This window comes from Caretta caretta, chromosome 3, assembly GCF_965140235.1.
Source record: "Caretta caretta isolate rCarCar2 chromosome 3, rCarCar1.hap1, whole genome shotgun sequence".
NCBI lineage: Eukaryota > Metazoa > Chordata > Testudines > Cheloniidae > Caretta > Caretta caretta.
In genome coordinates this window covers 47,472,039-47,496,617 of record NC_134208.1, presented here as the reverse complement: position 1 = coordinate 47,496,617, position 24,579 = coordinate 47,472,039, and the positions used below count along the sequence as shown (strand labels likewise).

The 24,579-nt window shown below is 40.7% G+C and overlaps 1 protein-coding gene across 7 annotated transcripts in view; it reads left to right on the top strand.

Moving 5' to 3' along the window:
* The window catches only part of HMGCLL1 (3-hydroxy-3-methylglutaryl-CoA lyase like 1), a 141,296-nt gene that overhangs the window by 63,109 nt on the left and 53,608 nt on the right, over nucleotides 1-24,579 (top strand). For all 7 annotated transcript variants that reach the window (XM_048845259.2, XM_075126473.1, XM_048845258.2 and 4 more), the window contains 2 exons: nucleotides 1,126-1,189; nucleotides 6,500-6,688. In XM_048845259.2, coding sequence (XP_048701216.1) covers nucleotides 1,126-1,189; nucleotides 6,500-6,688 — 253 coding nt within the window. The remainder of the gene's footprint in view (nucleotides 1-1,125; nucleotides 1,190-6,499; nucleotides 6,689-24,579) is intronic.

Genomic DNA, 24,579 nt, shown 5'->3' with positions numbered 1-24,579 from the left:
GCTGTAGATACTCCTTTGACAACATCATCCATGTGGAACAGACTCTGTTGAACTTACAGAAATCACACTTTTATTACACCACTTACCGGGTGGATTTCTGCTTGGAAGTCCATTGGCATTTGAGGGGAATGTCTGAGTAGAGAAAGTGCTGCCTAGGTTTACTTTTCACCTTCTACCTTGCCATGCCCTCCCATACCCCCATGCCCATCTGCATTATGTAAGCCTAGCAGGGCAGCGCTTCTGCTAGCTTGTGTGAAGGGGCAGGAGTACATCATTGTCCTTTAAACACATTTTTGCCCACTTTTACTTTTGTTTTCCCCACTCTGCTTCAGGGGTCGTTCATATCACATCCCAATCAGATGTGGTTCTTCTTGCTCTGATGTACTGTTATGTACATGCGTATGTAAAATATGTTTCATTATGTGTGTAAATATATTCTGTATATTATGTAAAAATTACCATTCTTATATTGATTATCGATTATAATCCCATTAGATGATATTGCGTGCCTACTGATGTTCTGTTCACTTGGTAACAAATTCTATGGTAGAGGTCAGAAAACAGTTTGTTCCAAACCCCTATTTTCACTAATTTACAACTTCATAATCTTATGGAGAAAAAAATCCTTTGGGTTTTTGAAATTTTCCATGCTTGGTGCAGCTGAAAGACTCTGGGGGGGGGGGAGGGTGAGTGGGTGTGTAAACTTTAAGAAAGTTCTGTTCAGCTGTTTTTGAGTTTTGTGACTGACCAAAAAAAAAAAAAAGACATTTTCTCACTGTTTAAAAAAATGGCTACATTTTTTTCATACAGGTAAGTATAAAACAAAAAAGTCTGATTTTGGAAACTTAAAAGTTAAGTTTCCAGCAACGGCATTATCTTGGCCATGTTTCCTGTTTTTTATATTTGATGATATGCATTGAGCATGAAGAGAAGTATATCAAGCTACACGCTTAGAGTTAAAAGAAAAATAGTAGCTCTCTATTTGCAACCTTTATTTTGCATGTCCTGACCTAATTGTGTAACCCTATGCTTTCATTAACATTTTGTTGCATTTAATAAGTAGATGTGTATAATACATATGTGTACAAAGTGTACACTTACCTATGTCTGTCCTTTTGAATGTAGGTATGTATCCTGTGCATTGGGATGCCCGTATGAAGGAAACATCATACCAGCTAAAGTGGCAGAAGTAAGAATCCATCTGTCTTTCATATGTTTTAACCATGCTCAAATTATTTTCTCTGTTTAATCCTAGAAGGGTCAATAATGAATCAAAATCCATGTAAAAGGAACACAAAAACCAAACAAACTCTAGACTTCGGTGAATAATTTTGATCAGCACTATCCACTTAGATGTAAAGAAAATAATGTGCTTTGGTGATAATCCGTCACAAAGCAACAAATGAGGAGTTATTTCCTTCAAACAGAAGGGCAAGGAAATACTTTAGAAAATAGACTCAAACGCACAGGAGAATAGACCTATTACATGAGATTATTTCTGGCATGATCCCCTGTAAGCAGCAGCTGCTGTTAAATTCACTCTGTGCTGACACCAGTTTGCTGCTCCACTACAGTCAAACTTGCCATTGAATCGTGGTCCTCTTGGCATACAGCACCTAAGTGCGGGCATCTGCAGCAGCTCCACTAGTTGAGAGAATGGACCAGGGACCCACTCACAAAATACTTTCTTACTACAAAGCTGTTGGGCATAAGTGAATAAGGAAGGGGAGACTGTTGAACATGGTTAAAAGAGGCTGCCTTGCCCAGTATGGAGAGAGACAAGGGGCAAAGCCAACAGGAAAGTAAGGCCTGGTCTATACTACACAGTTAGGTCGACATAAGCTGCCTTGCGTTGACTTAGCTGTGGAAGTGTCTTCACTGAAATTTGTCTCCAGCTGGCTAAGTACCTCTCTATGCCGATTTAGTAACACCACTCCACGAGCAGTGTAGAGTCATAGTCGATGTAATTAGGTCAACACTGTGTCAGTGTGGACACTGCGTTGCTTACGTTGACTTGCTGGCTGCCAGGAGCCATCCCTCAATGTTCCACACTGACAATACAATTGATAAAGGTGCTCCTGGTGAGGACATGTACTGCTGACATGGAGCCAAGCGTACAGACACACACAAGCGATTTAATAACTGTGGTGGCTGTATTCTGACATAAGTTAAGTTGATGTAATTTTGTCGTGTAGACATGGCCTAAGAAACAGCTGGATAGGCCTCCTAGGAGTCAGAGAGAGAGAGGGAGAACTGTGGAGATAAGAGGGGAAAGAGAAATCAAGAGGCACAATAAAACAGCGGGTAACAGCTGTAAAGATTGTCATTGTGGGGAAAGACACGTCACACTCTTGGCTTTTGGCAATATTCCCTTTTTTTTGCCCTATTGCTTTTTGTATTCAGCGTGGGGAGCTTGCAAGGCATGTCCTTTATCTCCACATTTTCTCTGAGTATTGGTGCCCGTTGGAGCTTGTGATAATGCTCCCACAGCAGCCACACACACATGCTCTCTGGAAAATTTGCTAGATTGGAAGGTATTCAGTATTTCTGAATTGACTGGTTTTAATATGAAGTGAAAACTAAGTGGCACGGGTTTAGATATAGTGATGATGACAGAGTCAGCTGTGCTGTAATGAATTGCTTGTTGCAGACATTTCCCCAACAGGCTTCTTTCAGTGTGTTGCTTATTTTAAGGACTACTTACCTTCCTTGCACAAAACTAGTCCCTTACAGTAGGAGTGCTCTTTAATGGCCCAATCCCGTAAACCTGTACTCATATAAGTATTCTGAATTGTACCTTAGAATCATAGAATATCAGGGTTGGAAGGGACCTCAGGAGGTCAACTAGTTCAACCCCCTGCTCAAAGCAGGCCCAATCCCCAATTTTTGCCCCAGATCCCTAAATGGCCCCCTCAGGGATTGAACTCACAACCTTGGGTTTAGCAGGCCAATGCTCAAACCACTGAGCTATCCCTCCCCCCAAATCCCATTCAATGTCTTCTTCAATAGCCGTACACCAGTGAGCACATTGTGAGTGATCAAAATAAAGTAGCGTCTTAAAGTAACTAATTTAGGCTCTGATCCAGCACATATGTCACTAGAAGCAGTGAGCAGCCTGGGTGGGTGGCACACAGGCACATCTGTTTATGTAATTTGCTGGGTCAGAGCTGTCACAGTTACGGGGCTAAATGCTCAGCTTATACCTCCTGATTTCTTTGAGCACACACCCCCCCTCAGGCCTCAGTTTCTCAGGATGGAGTCCCGTTATTCTCCCATTCTCAGAATGGACCCTGGATTAGTCTTTTGTGTCTCAACATGATTTACCTCAGCGGATCTGACTTTATGTTCTGACCCTGCAATTCTGTTCCCTCTAGGAGCAATAACAGTGGTACCAAGCCCTTTTAAAGCAAAGTATTATTGATCAGAACAAAAACATTTCAGAGAACATCAGATCTTAAAATAATAAAACAGGCAAAATGCATGTCTAGCTTACCAGATTTCTAACCATCTGCTAGTCATAGTCTGTTTCCTTAACTCACAAGCCATTTCTCTCTCCCTCTGGGTAAGGGCTACTCATGTGGGTAAGTATTTGCAGGATTGGGCCATCAATTCCTATTTCAGTCCACCTTTAGCACCAAGACACTATTTGGACTGGAATAACCTAGTAAAATAGTCTGGGTAGCATAGAAAAAGGTTTTACTTTGATAATGTTGATGAAGTTGCTCCTCTTGAATATAAAACCCCCCACATTGCTAACATACGGGCTTGGTAATTCCCAAATTCCTGGAATTTTGAAGAATGTAATTCATCAGCTTTGTCCCAGAATATTAGGATGCAAATAGTTATATGACAGTGTGAAAGTACTCGCCTACTCATCTTTCCAATCCATGAGGTTTATCTGTAGTTAAAAAGAAAAAAAAATTGTTGTTTTTTCAAAATTCAATTTAAGAATTTAACTTTTGATCATAGCAAGGTAATAAAGTTAAAGTCCAGAAGGGACCATCATATCAACTAGTCTTACCCCCTGTATGTCACGGGCCACCAACATCATCTAGCACCCACACACTACACTCAACAACCAAAATTAGACCAAAACATTACATGCCAAAGGAGCCTAACCTTTCATGTGCCCAAGGCAGAAAATAGGAGGGACTGAGGTGCACCAGTGCCTGAGATCCCTGCATGGCAGAGAATTAAGTGAGATTACCTAATTAACCCAGCAAGTGACATGCACCGCACACTGTAGAGGAAGGTGAAAAACATCCAGTCACTGCCAATTGGACCTAGGGGAAAATTCCTAGGAAAAAACCTAGGGCACTCAGTTGATGAGGAGAGGAACAGGAGCAGAGCAGAATTTTTTTCCTCTTCTACCTGACCCTTTTGGGCTCTCTCTTTGGGAGAAAGGGGGACTCAAAGACCCAGCAGTTGATGGAAGGAAGGTGGTTTCCAGCAGCTTATAGGGGAAGCGAGGGATAGAGATGCCTCTGCTCTTCTTGTCATCCTGAAAGTGCACCTCCAGACAATATCTTCAGCAGATAGTTAAAAAGACGGTCCAGAAAAAAAAGATGCAATCTAATATTTTAAACTCATGTTGAAATTAAAAAAGAAAAACAAAAACAGATTGAGGTTTATGAGCAGAAGTCCTCACAGAGTAACAGTACCATTCTTGAAGCTATGGTCTATTCAGGCACCTGCAGTGTGTTTGACTTGCAGCAAGACATGGGCCTTCCTTACACCAAGGTGCTTACAATGTAATGAATGTCCTTTTATTTTATTTTATTTTATTTTATTTTATATTAAGTGTGTGAGAAATGTATTTTGATTTGAACCTGGATCTTGGATCTGAAAGCAAGAATGGTTTTACTACATTTGCCATAGTCATAGCACTCATATCCGCCTTACAAGCTTTGAACAGAACAATTCAATCCACTTGAGTCCTTTTTCATCTGTTCTTTGAATTGAGCAAATAACAGCATTGCACCAGTACTTCCGGGACTGGTGGCAAAGCATTTTGTCAACCTCCTTTAACATATATATAGCAATCCGGCTGACGATATCCTGGAATTGCTTTAACAGTACCATGCAATACAAATGAAACTACCTTGCAAAGCAGTGTATTTTTATTTCTGTAATAGTAGATTTGCGGACTGGGATTCTGTTGCTGCAGGGTGTCCTTTTCAGTATGTTTGAAGCACAGGTGGAAATGCTGCAAGAAATAAACCTGTTCAGCAACTGAAAATAAGTTTTTAGACCATTTCCTAACAAATTCAAAGAGACTGTGATGGTAGTTGGAAATGCCTCCTAATAAAAAGTATGGGCTCAATCCTGCAATCCCTTATTTGCACTAAATTACTCATATGAGTAGTTCTAGTGAAGTTTACGGTACTGCTCTCATAAATAAGAACTATTCATGAGAGTAAAGGTTTATAAAATTGAGCTGTATGTTAGGAGTAAAGGAACCTTGTAGACTTTTAATTGTGTTACAGTTTTGAAATTTTTTCACTAAAATTTTTTTATTAGTGTCCAGTTTTCTAAAAATCAAGCAATCTAGGGACTAAAATTCCTTTGGTTTTCATTAGACCTTTGATTTCCAAGGAAAGAAAAATCAGGCCTCTAGTTAGCACACTCAGTCTGCTTGTTCCTGTGAAATGTGCAAACCTAAAGGCAAGTCTTTACTAAAAAGATACACATGGAAGACAGACCAGCTGGGGAATTCCCAGGTATGGCTGTCCCTAGGGGGGTGCGGGGCCCGGGACATAGACATCAAGTTTCTACCTGCGGGATGGTGCTCCCCCTGGCTCCGCCCAAGCCCTGCCCCGACTCCACCCCTTCCTCCAAAGCGCCACCCCCACCCTGCCTCTTCACATCCCTGCCCTGCCCCCACCCCGCCTTTTCCCGCCCCTTCTCAGCCCAGTTCCACCCCCTTCCCTGAGCATGCTATGCCCTCGCTCCTCTCCCCTCCCCCTCAGCGCCTCCAGATGCGGCAAAACAGCTGATCAGTAGTAAGTGCTGGGAGGGAGGGGGAAGCGCTGATTGGCGGGTCCCGCCAGCAGGCAGGAGGCACTGCGGGGAGGGGAAGGCTGGTAGGGGGGCTCCTCCTCCTCCCTGCCCGCCCCTCGCCTCAGCTCCCCACTCGTCTCCTCACGAAGTACGGGGGCCCCCAAAGTGCAGGGCCCAGGGTGGTCGCCCCAATTTGCTGTACCCTAGGGGCAGCTCTGTCCGCAGGGAAGTAGGTAACTTTGGGGAAGGGTTTGGGGGGTTAATCCATAAACATAAAAAAATCTTGATTCTTTTGGGTGTAATGGGAGAATGAGGGAGAGTGTTGTGACTTGATGAATTTAGCTTGGAGATTATTCCATGCATGGGCACTGCCTATGAAGAGGAGAGGAACAGTGTGTTTTACTTAGATGGCAATCATTTTTTACCATATATTCTAAGTATTATTTTTTGCTCTGGTTACGTCTCATCATTTTAGAATGCTTTTCTGTTTTCTAATTAGGTGTCAAAACAGCTGTATAGCATGGGCTGCTATGAGATCTCTCTGGGGGACACAATTGGTGTGGGGACCCCAGGCAGCATGAAGAGAATGTTGGAAGCTGTTATGAAGGAAATTCCAGTGAGTGCTCTTGCTGTTCACTGCCATGACACGTATGGCCAGGCTTTAGCCAATATCCTCACAGCCATACAGGTAATTCAGACTCTCTTTACCGATATTGTAAGTAACGTTTGCACTTTAATTCATTTGCTAAACTTCTATGAAGTAAGTGCCAGTTACTTTCTGCATTTTCTATAGTTATTACTATTTTTGCACATGCTAAGGGTACCTCAGAACCCTGATTGTGTCATTTCATAAACCAGTAGAGACAGAAGGTGGGTGAAGTAATATCTTTTGTTGGACTGACTTCTACTGGTGAGAGAGACAAGCTTTTGAGCCACAGAGAGCTCTTCTTCAGGTCTTGGAAGGGTCATTCGAGCATCACAGCTAAATGCAAGGTGGAACACGTTCTAAGGGATCATTGTTGTAATAAACTATAAATCCAGTGTCTGGAACAGCCTCCCAGTAATAGCCCACTTTAATTGATTTGTCTCGTAAGAGTTGGTAAGGCAACCCCCATCTTTTCATGGTGTATGTGTGTGTGTGTGTCTACCTACTGTATTTTCTACTCCATGCATCTGATGAAGTGGGTTTTATCCCATGAAAGCTTATGCCCAAATAAATTTGTTAGTCATTAGTTAGACACGGCTACAACTGCACTGCATGTTTCATAAGCCATTATCAGTTATATATCCTTATTCACTTAATGTCTTCAATGCCACACAAAATAAACACACCAAGACACAGTTGTGGTGATACTATGTGGCTTTGGTTTTAGTGGAAAACGAGAATATAAATTAAATATTAATTAGCCCTCAGGTACCACTTTGTTGGAAGCATGTTGTCTGTCCACAGGTTACCAAAGTGACTGACTGTCTAGCACCATCTAATTTAGAAAGTGCCTCAATATCAAATAGAATGATGTATGATTACTCCTTCGGTGAATGGATTTTGTGTTTTCATACCAGCCATAACAACTTATTTTGAACTGCTCACATGGCATTAACCTAAGGCTTGTTGGTTATCTATTCCACACAGGTAGTAAATATTTTGGATTATTCTTCCACTGTTAACTTGGCTTTGGTGTTCTCTTTCTGTTACCTATTTATGTACATGGAGATAGTAAAACAAGTTAAATCAAACACCTTTCTAACATGTTTAGTTCCCTTTCAAATGTGATTTTAGTTGGCAAAAAGACTTGTGTTTTTAAAAAGTGTTCCCCTTCTATACTAATAATTTTGGATAATAGATATATTGACTTCTTCAAGAAACCTTCTGTACTAATCACTTGTTTTCATTCTACTGTAATTTTGTAAAATATTTTTGGGGCAAAACATTTTCATATTTAGACTCATTCTAAAGGAGAATTTTTTTTAAAGCTTGAAGAAATACAACTTGTTTATGTAATATGGGCTTGTGAAAAATTATCATTTTTTTGTTGAGTTTGTCTTTTATTTCTGCTCTTATAATTGAAACATGGTTGTTTTTAAAAGCTCAAAAAGAGTAGCAGGGAAATGTTTCAATAGGGGCATCTTTCCCATCTTCAGGCCTTGGAGTAGCACATTGCACAGTAAGGTTATGCATCCAAGTTAAGGAGGTTTAAACTTTTGCTTATGGTATCCAAAGCTCATCAACACCCACTTTTGCTGTTGCAAACATAGCTATGTCTCCTGGTAGAAATAAATGGTATGACAGGGTCAGGCCAGATGGCTACAAGAGAGTGGTCAAAGGTAGATACATTAGTTCTAGGTTAAGCAGGTCCCTTTTCCCTGGGTAAGAGAACAGGGTCTATCCAGAACACTCAGGAACTTTCTAGAACTAATTAAGGCAGGCAGGCTAATTAGGACACCTGTAGCCAATTGGGAAGCTGCTAGAATTAATTAAGGCTAATCAGGACACCTGGTTTAAAAAGGCTGTCACTCCAGTTGGTGAGGTATGTGGGTAAGGAGCTGGGAGTGAGAGGACATGCTGCTGGAGGACTGAGCAGTATAAGTGTTAACAGACATCAGGAGGAAGGTCCTGTGGTGAGGACAAAGAAGGTGTTGGGAGGAGACCAAGGGGAAGTAGCCCAGGGAATTGTAGCTGTTGCGTAGCTGTTCCAGAAGGAACTCTAGACAGCTGCAGTCCGTAGGGCCCTGGGCTGGAACCCGGGGTAGAGGGCAGGCCTGGGTTCCCCCAAACCTCCCAACTCCTCACCCAACACAGGAACTTCCACCAGAAGGGAAGGTCTCTGAGCTGGTCCCCGACCCACATGGTGGATCAGCAGAAACTGCGGGAATTGTTCTTACTCTTTTTTCCCCATGCTGGCCAGTGATGAGGTTATCTGAATGAATGGCAGATTTGAGCCATGAAAGTGGCCAAACTGAGGGCTGCTGTGAATCTCTGAGGTAAGCAAAATCTGCCAATAAGTGCAGGACCCACCAAGGTAGAGGAGGAACTTTGTCACAATGGATAATTTCACAGAAAACTGTAAAACCCTTGAGCATGGGAGTTCTCCATAAAAATTCACAGAGAATCGTCTTTCAAATCTCTCCTTAAAATTCATTGGTCTTTTGATGCCTACAAAACACTGAACAATGACTAGGCAGCTGATGTATTAAAACTGCTACTTAATGACCAAATTTGTTTTGCTGTTACCTGGTCCTCCCTACCCACCTTTGTTTGTTTTCTCTTTTGGTTGTCTTTTGTCATACGCTAAGATAGTAATTTCTTTGCAGTAGGGATTGCCTTTTTATGATGTGTGTAGTGTGCCCAGCTCCACAGGTCCTAATCCCTGATTGGGGTTTCTAGGTTCTACCATGATACAAATAGTAAAAAAAAAAAAGGAAAAGTGAAAACAGATTGTCTCACTGATCTTGAATCAGCCTGAGCTTGTCTGATCTTCAGTACTAAATAAGTTTGTACCTAATTTGTAGTTGAGTAACTTTAGTGATTAAAAACACACATAATTTCATTTTGAAACACACTATATGGTACATATTTTTTTCCTGGTGGACAAAGGATAGTGCTCTAGGATATTATATGGGTGGCTGCAGTTTAATTCTTGCTCTTGTCATTGAATAAAATAAACTCAGTCACTACCTTGCAGCTGTATGGATATTGACACATTATTTTGTATATACCAGATTGCAGTTGCTGTTTGTAATAGAACCTAATTCTGTAGTTTTGAGTACAGTTTTCTTCCAGATATATTTATTTATTTTTCATATTCCTATTTGGAAGAGTTTTTGCTTGTGGGAAGCAGGTCAGATGAAACATTTGTCTTTCAGACAAGTGAGTTATTAAGGCATTTTTAGGTGAGTTCTAGTTTGGAAAGACAGCGTTAAAGACCAAATTTTGTACACTCATCCCCTCTGCAGAAGTTCACTGCAGATGCCAGGGTAGAGACAGGTCTTACAGTGCTAGGAGATAAGGTGTGTGGCATCTGCTATAGCCAGTGATGAGCTGCCAAAAGGTGAAGAACTAGTTCCTTCACTCGTTCCGGGTCTTCAGCAGCACTGATGGACCTGCCGCCAAAGTGCCGCCGAAGAGCTAGTGAAGGACCCGCCACCGAAGTGCCGCCGAAGACCCAGAGCACCGCTGGGTGAGTAAAAATTGCCTAAAGTTAACCATGTGCTTAAGTGTTTTCTTGTTACAGCATTCAAAAGCTTTCTAGCTGTCTCACAGCACACTGTCTGGTTCCTTGTATTCTTTAACGACTGGTTTTAAACTAGCTTCAAAATTTAACAACCGGTTCGCGCAAACCGGCTCCAGCTCACCACTGGCTGTAGCACTATTTACATGGAAGAATGGTGTGCATTGGCTAGTGGCTCCTTCATCCACATCATCCCATAAATCCCCCGCCACAAATGCTCCTTCCATGCTAATTTGCATGTACACCATGGTAGCTCAGCTCTGTGATGTGGCCCACTGTCCAGGTTCTCCATGGATTGTGATTTCCTTTGCCTTCTCTCTTCACTTGCATCAGTTCTGCAGTCTTTCAGGGGCATAGAGACCAGGATCTGGGCCTGTGTGACATATTGGCCTCTCTATGAAGTACAGTGTGGGTGTAGTCTTATGCAATGGAATTAATTAGAAAAAAAAAAAAAAAACCTGTTGAGCAGCAAATTCCACTCCTTCTGAGTCACTGCATACTAAAACCCCAGACTAAGAACTATTGTATTTCCTAAAAACCAATAAATGACAGCAGGGAAGCCACAGATCATTCTACACTAATTTAGTCAGTGCTTGGATGTGAGCTCTCTTGTAACTCATACGTGGAGCAGGAAGAGGTGTTGGTGATTTCAGAAGTAATTTTTTGTACCAATCTCATTGTGTCATGCAAGTTTATACAATTCCAGGATATCTTCTTTTGGATGGGGTTGAACCAAAATACTATAGGACTGACAGGATGAATGTGCATAAGAAATTAGCGGGGAAGTAGCCTTACCATTTAAGTAGTGGGTTTTATGTGTGTTATTTTAACAAAAGGGTAGGTAGTGATAGATGACAGAAATTAGGCAATCTTTAAAAGGTAAGTATTTTTTTAAGTTGTTGAGGGGAATAATAAAGATGAAAAGCATTGACTAGAAAGATATTTCTTTTTTAAAAGATTTTTCTGTATAAATGTAAAGAACATATGAAGCAATATGTCAAAAGAATTAATAAAAGATTTTAAATAGACTGACTGACTAGCTGAAACTTGGCTGAAGGAGGAAATTAAAATATCAGAATATAGACTGTATAGAAGTGACAAGCTCAGCAAGACTGTATGGGGTGTGGCTACTTTGTTAGGCAAATACATAATTTCACTCAAAAATATTGTATGTAGGCTGGATAATGTGATAAAGAGAAAATTTAGCTGAAAGAAACAGTGAAACATATTTATAGGAAACTATTATCAACCTCTAAGGGAGAATAAAAAGATCAGGAAATTTCTGTGTAGGAGAGGTCCAATAAAGTTAGAACACTGATTGCTGGTGATTTTAGTTACCTTGAAATTGACTTGCATAGGATTTGAAGAAGACTAAGACAGGGAGTGTGTTTTTATACACATAGCACAGTACTGTAAACCCACTTAAATAAACTTAAGGGTAAATAAGTAAACACTTTTCAACATATTGGAAATGAATATATTGGGAATGGGGAAATGCTAAATGCTTGATTTATGCATTAATAATTTGAACTAAATAGGGATTTGATCCTGTAAATTCACACTTGGGTGAATAATGAATGGCTGCATGAGTTAATCTTTTTGACACCATTTTGAGTATGTTTAAAAATAAAACTGTAGTCACTCATTTTCAAATAACTAACATTGATAAATGTGTTCCTCTGCTGAAGAATGAGTGAAAGAAGCAGCCAAAACAACAAAAAAGAGGTAGACCTAAAACCCTTGAATTTTGGTGGAATGTGGAAGAAAGGGAAGATAATTTTTTACAATGAAAAGTAGACTAGAAAATCCACTTATGCAAGGCTGGTATTCTGCACTGGAATCTGCAGGCTTGGATCCTTGCATGTAGTTGTGTAAAAAGCTGCATGAGCCATGCTAGTAGATCTGAATGCATGATTACAGTTAGTGAGGAGGAGTGGAGGTGGACGGACTAAAGCATATATATATGTAGGATTGACCGAATTCAACTGTTACTTTTTTATAATTGTTGGACAATATCAATGCTTATTTTAACGATTTATTATCTATTGATTTTTTAAAAAAAATATTCACAATTATGCAAAATTATGGGTTTTAAGCATTTAAACATTTTTATCTATTTAAATGTTTGCAGCTGTGGGAAATTTGGGGAGGCTAGATAATGGGGGACTAACAAAATAACTATTTAATGGCAGTAGATGTCAAGATTCAACATCATATGTCAAAATATAAATAATTAAATAGTTTTCAAGAAGCATTCTTCTTTCTTTGCCTATCTGTACATTTTTGATTATCATCAATGGAAATATTTTTTTCTCTGTTTGTGTATGTGTGTGGTGAAATTGACCTCTAATGACATTTACCAATAAAAATCGAATCCTTCCAAGTTTCTCTCTCTCTCTCTTTCCCTCTCTGTATGTATATATGTAGGCCTCACAATACATTTTCTCTTTACCTTTTCTTGTATTTTGTGTTTGTCAATTGATGGTTTGTGTTTTTAATGAATTGTATATGTGAGTTCATAAATTTATTCTCTTAAATCTATTTAAAAAAATCAATGCTATATATTTTTTAAAAAGTAGATCTTTTAGAAACTCACAGTTGTCCTAGGTTCATGTGAACACTTCCTTTATTTTTAGTTTTCATGAGTTTCACGCCTCCTGGATTTTTTTTCCCCTCTGAGTTTCAGTTTCAGATACACAATCCACATTAAAGCCAGCAGGTTTTTCCTGGTTTTGTGTTAAAATCATGAAACCACAAATTTTGCATTATTTCAATGCAAAACTTTACATGGTATCTGTAAACTTTGCCTGTGTTTCCTTGAAAGGGTTCATGATGCAAAGTGAAATCTTTCAAACCAGGTGAGTTTGTTGCAAACTTATCACACAACTTTAAAAGGAAAGCATTGTAAGACACTACATATACAAAATACAGAGTAAAATTAAAAGTTTTGGTCCCAGTTATCAGTGTCATCCATGGGACTGTCCCAATTTACTTGAGGGATTGCATCACTCTGTGTGATGATGACATTCCACAACAGCGGTTTGGTCAGAACATAAAAGAAAATGAAACACTGACACTGGGATGGATTCAAAAGTGGAAGGCTCTGGCTTCATTAATATTTATCTTTAATGGAGAGCTAACCCCACAAAATACCAGAGGTTTGTGGTCCAGTATGGTGTTAAATGGCCTCCATGCCAAATAACCAGTATTCAGGTTTGGCTCTCTTTAGCTCCGGGAATCAGTCCACCTCTAATCTTCTCCCTCTCCCTCTGAGTTTGAAAGTGGTAGGGGCTGGGGTGAGGGTAGACATGAAGGATAAATTCTGCAAAGACTTAAATTCTCTCCTTCTTCCTTCAGGCTGATAGGGCCCAACAGTCGTCTACCAGCTCTCATGTTCACCTCCAGGAGTTGCCCCCCCGAGCTTCTCATCTGCACTGGACACTAGGCACAAGTTGCAATGAAATTACAAACTCACTTACATTTACAGGTTTTATAAACTGTCTTTACTCCTTATTAACCTTAAACTGGGCCTCCAGGATGTTGGAAGGAAGCCAAAAAACTTTGTCAATCTTCCTCGGAAGGAAAAATGTTCCTGATCCCCAAAACAGGCAATGAGTGAGTCCTCGAGAGGGCAGAGGGCAACGTTTCTCACAATGCTGTAGGGGGGAAAGACTTTTTATAGGTAGGTAGCTGCCTAAATTCCTGTTTGAATGATAAACTTAATGCAGGGATTAGGCAGCCTGGAGCCTTGTATAGGCATCTTTTAAAATTATTAAATGTTAAAAAGCAAAAATAATTAGAGTAGGTTTAGTGAAACTATTGGCATTATGTTACACATAGGTTCTTACGCCAGCAGGGAGGCATTATACCCAATGCATGAGGCTCAAGCAGTCATAAGAAATGGCTTCAATTTCTGGCTCTGCCACTGACTTTCTGTGTGGCCATTGGCAAATTACTTCTCCGTTACGCCCTGTGTAAAATAGAGTTGATACTCATCTTCCTTGTAAAATGCCATTAAATCTATGGATGGAGAGCGCTGTACAGGTGCTAATTGTTATTATTAGTGCAGTACCGATTCAAAGGCTATTTTCAATGCATAATGTGGAAACTATAGGGACAAACTTTTCTGAAACTTAGGAGGTGTGGTTTTTTGAATAAATGTAATTTTATGATGAAAAGAGGAAAGAATGAGAGGAGGAAGGGCAATAAAAAGCAACAGAACTATTAAGTTGTGTAAACATGCCAAGTGACCTAATTATTGTCACTCTTGCCCTCCTTTCCCGTCCACATTCTTGTTTGTTTCTGACCTTCACCAGTGTTGTGTTGAATGTAAGTTGTACAATTTTGGGGGGAGGGTGGCTTGTCTTGTAAAGTATCTAGCATATTTTAGGGTGCTTGAAAAAATACAATAGTATACCTGCTTTGGGAAAATAAGTATAGAAGATGGACAGGTTGTAATTGCCCGTGTTACAATTCCACTTTGTTCAGTAAACTGCTATTTAAAAAGGAAAAGCACAGCTTGATTAAGAATAGCCAATATGGGATTCAGGAAGGGATGGTCATGCTTCACTATTTCACTGGAATTCTTTGAGATGGTTACTGCCAAAGCAGACAAAGGATATGTAGTGGCCATCGTATGCTTTGATTTTTCAGAAAACAGTTTACAGTGTTCTTTACTGGAAGTCAATGTTAAGGCGTGGAAACATGTAATAAGTGGAAAGTTGGCTAAATGGCAGGAAACAAATGGGAGTTGTAAAATGGAATTTTTTCAAGCTGAAAAGAACATACCAGCAGGGTAGTGGAGGACTCCGTCTGTGGATCCCAGGTTTTATTACTTAAACAAATGACTTACAGTACCATTGATGCTGGTATGGAGGATAAGTTTTCCAATTTTTCAGCTATTAAACTGTGAATAATTATAATGAGAAATGAGAGAGTTGGACACTTACGTACATAGATGGCTAATATTCTACAGTATGCCAAATAAAACCAATTTTGGAGCAAAAACATAAGAATAGGAACATATGCCATTTTAGGATCAGTAAAAGACCATTCAGTCCAACATTCTTGTCATTTACAACTTGTATCTCACCCCCACCTTTCTGCTTTTTAGCTTTCTTCTCCAGGAAATGATCTAGCATAGGTACCTTGTAAGGCCCAGCCTAAATTTGAAATTGCCTTTAAGAATCAGCTTAAAAAGGATATAGTTTATGAACACAGACTATGCCTTTACCTTTTCTGTTAGCAGACTGAAGAGGTAATTAGCAAGATAGCAGCATTTCTCAGAGAACATGAAGGAAACAACTTCTTTTCCTTGCAGCAATTATATAATAAGCTAGGAGTTTATTTGGTTTAGAGACTTGAGCTGAAAGAAATAAGTAACATGAGACAGGAAAAGCATCCTTGAGATTGCTTAACACCAGCAGTTAACTAAGCAAAGAAGAGTAAAGACTACCGTACAACCAGTGAAAGTGGAAATTGAGAGAAAAACAGACAAAGCAGATGAGAAATGGCAGGTGAACTGTGAAATGAAGAAAAGGCTCCAAATCGTAAGGTTCCAGTGAAGAAAACCAAAAAGAGGGGGTGGAGTGCAGGAAACCAGAAAACCACTGGTATCAGGAGACCTAGTAATACCTAACCAGGCAGCTACTTTTATAAGTGAAAAAACCCACACTAAAGCAATGAGCAAAGCAGACTTAATTATGGAAAAGTCTGGGAAATATGGAAAACACAGGTGTTCATATTCACAATAGTAGAGATGTTTGCAACCTTTCCCCTGCTATTTGTGTCTTGTTCTTTTTCGTAGGAACTACTTTTTAAAATGGAAGAATATGTTGCCACAAAACTCTGTAAAGAAAGAGAAAGAGCCTTTCACCTGTTTGTTTGTTTGTTTTTGTTTTTGTTTTTAAATAAAATCTGTGATTATAGCAATAAGCCACTGCAGGTATGTATCAGTAGGCAATTGGTGCTCTTCTCAAGTGGTCAAAGCACTCAGCCTTTGGCCCCTGTGCTTCTGAGCATACTAATAACCTTCTAATACACACATCCATTGCTTATTGCTATAAGCAAAAAACGTATCCCTAAAACTAATTATGTAGATTCAGAGAGGTTAAACTGTGAGCTCTTCAGGGCAGGGTTATTTATTGCTATTAAAGTAGCCTCCAGAGATCTGAACTGAGACTGAAGCCCTATTGTACATACACATAGCAAGATGCAACCCCCTCCTTCCCCCCCCCCAAAGAACATGCAATTTAAATAACATGCTTCTGGTTCAGTGCCCAGCACCTTGTTAGCACTTAAAAAGTAATAACAAGCCCTTTTTCTTCCAACGCCACCCACAGTTTGATGATCGTATCTCAGAAGTTCGGAGCCCTGGCAGTTACTGAGCCAACAGACCTGCTGACTAGATGTGTTTCAGTGTACTATTCAGACAAAGGGATTCTGCAGCCATTATGGATTATCCTGATCTTCAAATTCCCCTCACTAGACTTTACTTTGAGCTGGAGGCAGAACTGCAACTCTCTTTGGCTTAAGTTCAAACCTCAACAGTTTGTCTCAACAGTTTTTCTCATTCTAGAATTTCTCATTCTAATATATGAGAAACACACACACACACACACACACACACACACACACACACACACACAGAGAGAGAGAGAATGCACCCAGGGGAATTACAGTGGCAACTGGGAGGTCAAATCTGCAGTGTTTAGGGGATTTAAAGGCTAGAGGTCAAATACCTCCCTGCTGTAATTTCACTGAAGTCAACAGATTTACACAAAGGATGAATTTGGCTCTTTTCTCTCTTAGTTTCCTCCATATCTAGTTAAATTGTTTTCTCCTGGAATTAAATTTTTATTGTACCCACCCTTGTTCCATATTAAATATCTACTCTTTCCTTACTGTGAATTTCCCATGCATTAAGTGCCATCAAGTAGCATGTCACACATTTTGCAAGGTCTGCCTTTCTGTATTCCAGTATTTTTGTGCTGTTGTTTGGTCAGCAGCCACTTATCAGCATTTAAAACCTGATAATATGTTCACACTCTGCTCCAACTTCATTTATAACTTTCTGGTGTGTTTCCAGTTATTAGATCCAGGACACTCAGGTCATTCTGATCTAATTAGCTTTTCAGCTAATACGTAATTAAGCAATCTTGTACTACTTCCAATAACATGCTTTTTTCTTTCCACCTCATCCAATGAGAAAAACATAAAGAATGAGACAATGTATGTCAAATGATATTTACCTCCCAGTCAGATTATCTTCTGCTACATCCTTTTCTGAGGTACAGATCTGGACAGGTAGCTAGTGAAAGGAACAGAAACCACGGACTCATAGGATTATCAGAGTACAAACCTGTCAACTTTGGTCAGTCCACATTCAAGATTCCTGGCTCCTTATCCCTTTTTCCTCACTCTAGCATTAGCTACACGTGTTGCGAAGTTGCTGGTGAGGCCAATGATTGCACCATTTCCATCTAACGCTTTGTGGGTTCTCTGTTAGGATTCATATGGGCCTTAGAGCAATTTATGTATGTTTTGCCAGCAGGATTTTTGCCTTTTTGAGAGCAACATGCTCCATAGAATACCACATTCTGTGCCTCTTCCTTTCTGCTGGCCACCTCCAATCCCCTTTTGCCTTATATTGCCTCCATCAACATGTAAGTGGAGTGGAGAGGATGCCGGCAACTCCACAGGGAGGTAGGAAATCATACTAAGCAGCTGTCTTTGCCATACATTCATTCCCTCCACTCTATTTTGCATGGCACTTGTGTGAATTTTCTGTCTTCCAGCATTGTCTTCCTGGTCACTGTTTGGAAGTTGTAATCCCAAGTGCCCACAGCAATGGCCTTTTTAGAGACCTCCTTTTATCATTTCGACTGTATCTTGTTAAACTTGACTATTTAAGTGACTAAGAGTCAGTATAATCCTGTTCTGAAGTGCACTAGGCAGTAATCCAGCTCTTTCTCTTCGGGACAGATATTCATTTTTTGGACTAGAAATTAATTACTTCCAAATGCTGAAAATGTAGGAAGCCTTTTAAAAAAGTTGTTCGGGTGCTTATAGAATCAAGTTGATTTGAAAAGTTTTCAGAATGATAACTTAATCACTTCAAAAATATTTAAAAATTAACTGTTTAGTACTTGCAGAAGGTGCCAAAATTAAAAAACTGAAGTCCAATATGTGCAGAATATTTAAAGGATAGGGCATGGTAGGGTCAGCTTCTCTGCATGCCACTTTGCCATTGAGATTTAACTGGTCTTGCAGAGGTGAAAGGGTACTTGACTGGCTTCTCAATTGAGATTAACAACATGGCTGATGGTAGATTTGGGGACATGTAATTGGACTATTTATTTTACAACTTTTAATCAAGGGCATCTTGGTTAGATTGACCAGGAAGCAGGTGCTTGGGGATATTCTGTGTACTACCAACATACATGTATTTGTTTTATCTTGGGTTTCACTCACTTCCTGAATCAAGTGAACAAAAACGTATTGTTTCTACATATTGTGTATATATTTTTACACACACACACACAAAGTTAAAAGAATATTATTCAGGTTGCAAAGTCAAATATTCAAAAGTTAGGAAATGCTGGAATTAAGGTTGTCCATGCATCCTTAATTCAACCCCCTTGTGCATGTGTGTTATGATTCAGTCTTTAATTATTTAGTTTTAGATTTAGTAATGGGTTTGTTGGCATCCTTTCTTCTGCAAAAGATGGTGTGATTTGTAGCCTATGATATAGATGGTTTGCAATGTCTCATGTGACTGAATAGTCCAATCCGAGATTTGCATGATCTTTGGCAGTTATTGCAAATGTATGTATTTTTGTTGAGGACTGCTTGCTTCCTACGGGCTCTTTACTCTTCAAGCTGTAGGAGCCAGCTTTTGTCATGGACTTTGATATTCTGATGCAGATGATGGTGCCACTTGTTACGATCACTTGCCAAGATTTCCCATTGGTCAGGATCAATTCCAAATTCCTTCATATCTCACTTGCTTGTGTCTCTATAGTGAAGTTTGGGACATCCTGTTGTTGTTGTTCCCTCTGGTAGCTCCCCGTATAGCATGTCCTTGGGTATATGTCCATCTTCCAATCTACTCAGATGGCCTAGCGAGCGCAGCCATCTTTGCTTGAGCAGGGCTCTCACACTTGGTAAGTTTGCGCTTTGAAGAACTTCTGTGTTGGTGACTTTGTCCTGCCATTTGGTGTTGAGTATGCGGCGTAAACAATGTAGGTGGAAACTGTTTAACCTTTTCTCCTGATGAGCATAAGTTGTCCATGTTTCCCCACCATACATGAGAGTGCTGAGGACACAAGCTTGGTACACTAGCATTTTGGTGTTGAGGGTAAGCTTTGAGTTGTTCCATGCTCTTTTAATTAATCTGCTAAAGATGGTAGCAGCCTTTCCAACACAAAAATTTAGTTCTTCATCGAGTGAGAGGTTGATGGTCACCGTAGAACCTAAATAGCTGAACTTTTGGTCTGCTTCTAGCTGGTTTGCATTTAAGGTAATTGAAGGATCTTGTGGAACCCCCTGTCCTAATACAACCATTTTCTTGATGCTGGTGGTGAGAGAAAATGCTGGACAGCCACTTGAAAGGCGGTCCATGAGTTATTGTTGTAGATGTTCATTGTGGGCTATGAGGGCAGCATCATCAGTTAATAGAAGTTCCCTGATTAGCACCTTTTTCACTTTGGCCTTTCACTTAAGTCAGGACAGATTGAAGAGTTTCCCATCTGATCTTGTGTGGAGATACACTCCATCTTTCATGTCCTTAAACTCACAGTTCAAGAGTATCAAGAAGAAGATTGCAAAGAGTGTAGGGGCAAGAACACATTCTTGCTTCACTCCGCTGTTCATCTCAAAGCTGTCCAATTTGGACCTATAAAACTGGACAGTTGCTCTCATGTTGTTGTGGAATGAACATTTAAGAGTTAGTAGGGTTGGTGGGCATCCTGTATTTTCTAGTATTGCAAATAGTCCTGCTCTGCTGACTGTGTTGAATGCTTTGGTAAGGTCCAGAAAGGCAATGTACAATGGTTGGTTTTGCTCTGTGGACTTGGAGTTGACGCAGAGAAATTTAATGTCTATAGTTGATCTTCCAGCCCTGAATCCACACTGTGGTTCAGGATGGACATGATTTGCCAGCTGCTGTAGGCACACTAATATGACTTTTGCGAAAGCTTTTCCTGCTACACTTAGTAGCGAGATACCCACGTAGTTGTTGCAGTTGCCCTTTTCGCTTTTGTTTTTCTATAAAGTGATGATGTTTGCATCACAGGTATTTTTAGTAAAAGTCATGGACAGGTTACGGGCAGTCAACAAAAACTCATGACCTGTGACCTGTCCATGACATGAACTATATACCCCTGACTAAATCTTCGGGGCGGGGATGGCCCAGGAGTGCCCTGGGTGCTCAGGGGGGGCAACCTGGGACCCACACTGGTGTAGAGAGTATGGCTTGGGACACCCATGGGTGCAAGGGGGGTGGGCAGGTGGCGGCATGTGGCCCATGACCTCCGCTGGTGCTGGGGTAGGGGTGGCGGCGCGTGGCCCAGGAACCCCACTTATGCTGGGGAGCGGGGTATTGGCAGGGTTGGCAAGCTCCCTACCTGGCTCCACACCTCCTCAGAAGTGACAACATCCCCCTCCTTCAGCTCCTAGGCAGAGGCGTGGCCAGGCAGCTCTGCTGCCTCCACCAACAGTGCAGGCTCCGCAGCTCCTATTGGCCGGGAATCACGGCTAATGGGAGCTGGTGAGGCAGTACCTGCAGGCAGAGGCAACACGCAGAGCTGCCTGGCCCCACTTCCGCCTAAGAGCCAATAGAGGGAGATGTTGCTGCTTCCGGGGAGCCCCCACAGAGCCCTCACCCCATCCCCTGCCCCAACCCTCTTCCCCCACACCCAAACTCCTGTTGCTCTTGGGGACGGGGGTCGTGGCCCCAGTAGCGGCTGGTGCGACTGGCCCAGGAGCTGCCTGAGCTGCTCAGGTGGCCCCCAGGTCTCCAGGAGCTGCCTGAGCTGCTCAGGTGGCCCCCAGGCCAGGCGCACCAGCCGCTGCAGAAATCACGGAGGTCACAAAAAGTCATAGAATCTGTGACTTCTGTGACCTCTCTGACAAACTCACAGCCTTAATTATATGATGACATACTGTTTTTTCCACAGGACCCCATCCTCATCCAGTGCCAAGGATGGATGTTGATCACTTAACAAGCAGCAATTCAATATTTTATTTTCTCCTCAATGTGTGGCCCTATTCCTTATTTACTATTCAAACCCTTCTCTGAAGACAGAATCATTAATTTCCTCATGGGCTTCTCATTATAATATTTGAGTGCTACACAAATATAAATGAATTTATTTTCACCAGAACCCTTCAAGATGAGGGGTTATTATAATCTCCATTTTAGTAATGGAGAATTGAGCCACAGAGAAATTGAAGTCAAAAGTATCCACTAATACTGGGTACCCAATATGAGACACCTAGGAACTGGTTTTTATATTCAAAGCACAGCTTCTATTGACTTCAGTTGCAGCTGTGAGTGCTAAGCACCACTTCTGCAATCAACCCCCAGGATATCAAGCTGGACACCCAGAAAATGAGAATCAGAGTTAGTGACCATCTGTGAAATGTTTGGTTGGTGTTACCCCACCAGCCTCCATTCCCAGTTGAGTGCGCCCTCTCCCAGGCTCCTTAGTCCAATCTACTCCTTCCCACCCCTCCACGTCCAACACTTACCCCTCAGCATTCAAATCAGGCAGCTTTATCCTTCATGCTAGGTTAGGAGCTGCCTAAGCTAGCTAGTGGGTGATGCTGAGGTGAGGGGTGTGTCCTAAGCCCTGCCCCTTTCGTGGAGATAGATGCCTAAATCCAGGCTGCTGCAGGAAGGTGCTTATCTCTACTAGCCATCCATAACTAGGAATCCTTCTCCTGGAGTCAGTCTGCTTAGATGCCTAAGATCTGAAAATGAGTTTGGTGCCTGCCTCTCCACATCATTCTCCTCGGGATACCCAGAACCATAAGCCGCTGTGTTACCCCTCTGCCTCAACAAGGGAGAGCTTTGCTAAGGCTAAAACTGTGTGTCAGCTTCCTGCCACACCAGTCTGTCCACCTCACCATCAAACTCCTCAAGAATCTGTGAGTCTTAACCTTCCATTGCAGGTAACAATCAGTGAACTTCATTTCCTGTGTTTCCCAAAGATGTCTCTCTGCAGTGTCTAGTCCCTCTCACTGGAGCGTCTAGTCCCTCTCACTGGACACTCACTGGAGCGTCTAGTCCCTCTCACTGGACACTCACTGAAATTAAGTTCACTGCCACAAGAGATACAACACACACCACCCTGTTAGGTTAGCTGAAGACTCACTCTATACTTCAGAATAACAGCACTGAGATGGTTTATAGTAAAATGAAGAATAAGTTTATTAATAAAGAACAGAAATTTGAATGATACTAAGTACGAGAAAAGGGGACAGATGTGGTTACAAACAACAGACAACAAAACATGCTTTCCAATGACTAAAACTCAATTTTAGCAGTTACAAGCTTTGCCTAAGCAGGTTTTTCTCTTACATCCAGTTACTAGCACCTCTAGGCCAGAGAATCCAATCTTCACAGAATCAGAGGGTGCTGTCCCTTTTGTTCCCTACGTGATAGATAATTAAGGGCTTCTCTCTTTCTTTTTATAGTCCAGCAAATTTCTGCAACATATTCTTTGAAAATTAAACCCAGACAAAATTCCCCTCCCTGACTAATGCGTAGATGCCATGCTGTCTTCCTCCCCCTCTAGTTGATTTGCTTTTTCAGTTGGCTTAATCACTTTGTTAACCTTAGTTGTAAATGAACTTCCGTTCTCCCTGGCCTCACCTTGTTCAATTTACATTGGAGACACATGCAAACAGGTGTAACAATATTCTTCGTCTCTGACAAACTGGTTTATTTTATGAACACATTTCCAGTATACATACATAATTCTTTATACTGACATCACACAATAATATTAATGACCCAGTACGTCACCAGTTTTTATGAGATATCATACAATAAATTGTTTGGCTAAATATTCTGACAACAGTGTGTTGCGTGTGCCCCTTGCCAGTTGGCATAAAGAGGTTCTTAAGATCACACTCACTCCACACCAAATGGTGGTAATGGGGCCCAGTTTATCACTTTTAACACAGTAGTTATAGCACTCAGCTGGATGTGGGAGATCTGGGTTTGATTTCTCTCCCTACCCCAGCCCCCGGCCTCATTTAAAAAAATGCTTTTCTCTCCCTTGTTTTTATGTGAAAAAGTCACACAAAGCTGAGAAACTGACTGTAAATAGGAAATAGGAAATAGTGCATCTAATTTATCACAAAATTCTGTCAAATGTGCAATATAACAAACAAAAATAATATGAGAAAAAATAATCCCTTTCAGTTATAAAAAATGTAGACGTTACTTGTAGTAGACTTAAGCACGTGCATAAGTGTCTGCAGGATCAGGGCCTACATTAGTAAATATGTAGAGTACTATGTATAGCATTTGTGTACTGATAGAATAATCTGTTGATTTCATTTCAAAAGATACTGTACATTGCAGAATAGAATCCAGTATTCATACATGGATAGGTAAAAACAGAAATATCTGATTGTATGTTCTCCAGTATTTGAACGTAATATAGTGTCTGTTACAATACTGCCATGGTTTTTGGTTAACAAAATAGAAACCTAGTCTACAGTTCCTCTATAAAATTAAGTGTTGTATCATATATGCGTTTGGGTTTTTGCCATGATTTTCAGAACACCAAGTATCAGTGGAGAAAAATCAATCAATGTAACTATTGAAAATATATTAGAAATTGTCCATCTGAAGTCCCTCAACCTTTGGTAATTAGAGGCCATACTGAGGAGATTGACAGGGTAAATTAGAAGTTAATATTTACACAACAAAACATATGCCCAGTACAATATCCTACGCTGATGTTACTGAAACCCGAGTCCAGAAAAGTACCGTGGAAACAAGACCTGGTACTTTTCTTGTGCCAACACAAACAGCAATTACAGCACAGTGTGAGAGGAGTCGTAAGAAATACTACTGCGTATCAGTAGTTCAACAAAGTCAGCACTTTTATGTAATTGTGTGGGGAAAACATTTCAGATCCCAGCAAGAAATGGCCATTTATTCTTTTAAACTGATCCTTGATAAAACAATGCTGGGGTCACAAGAAGGCTATTCTGCCAATTTTGCTTCACTGTGGGATCCATTGACATCTGGCTGAGCTGCGGAAGCTGGGAAATTTCTTTAATATTCTCTTGACAGTAAAATGGACATGTGGAAAACATTCTAATCTGTTAA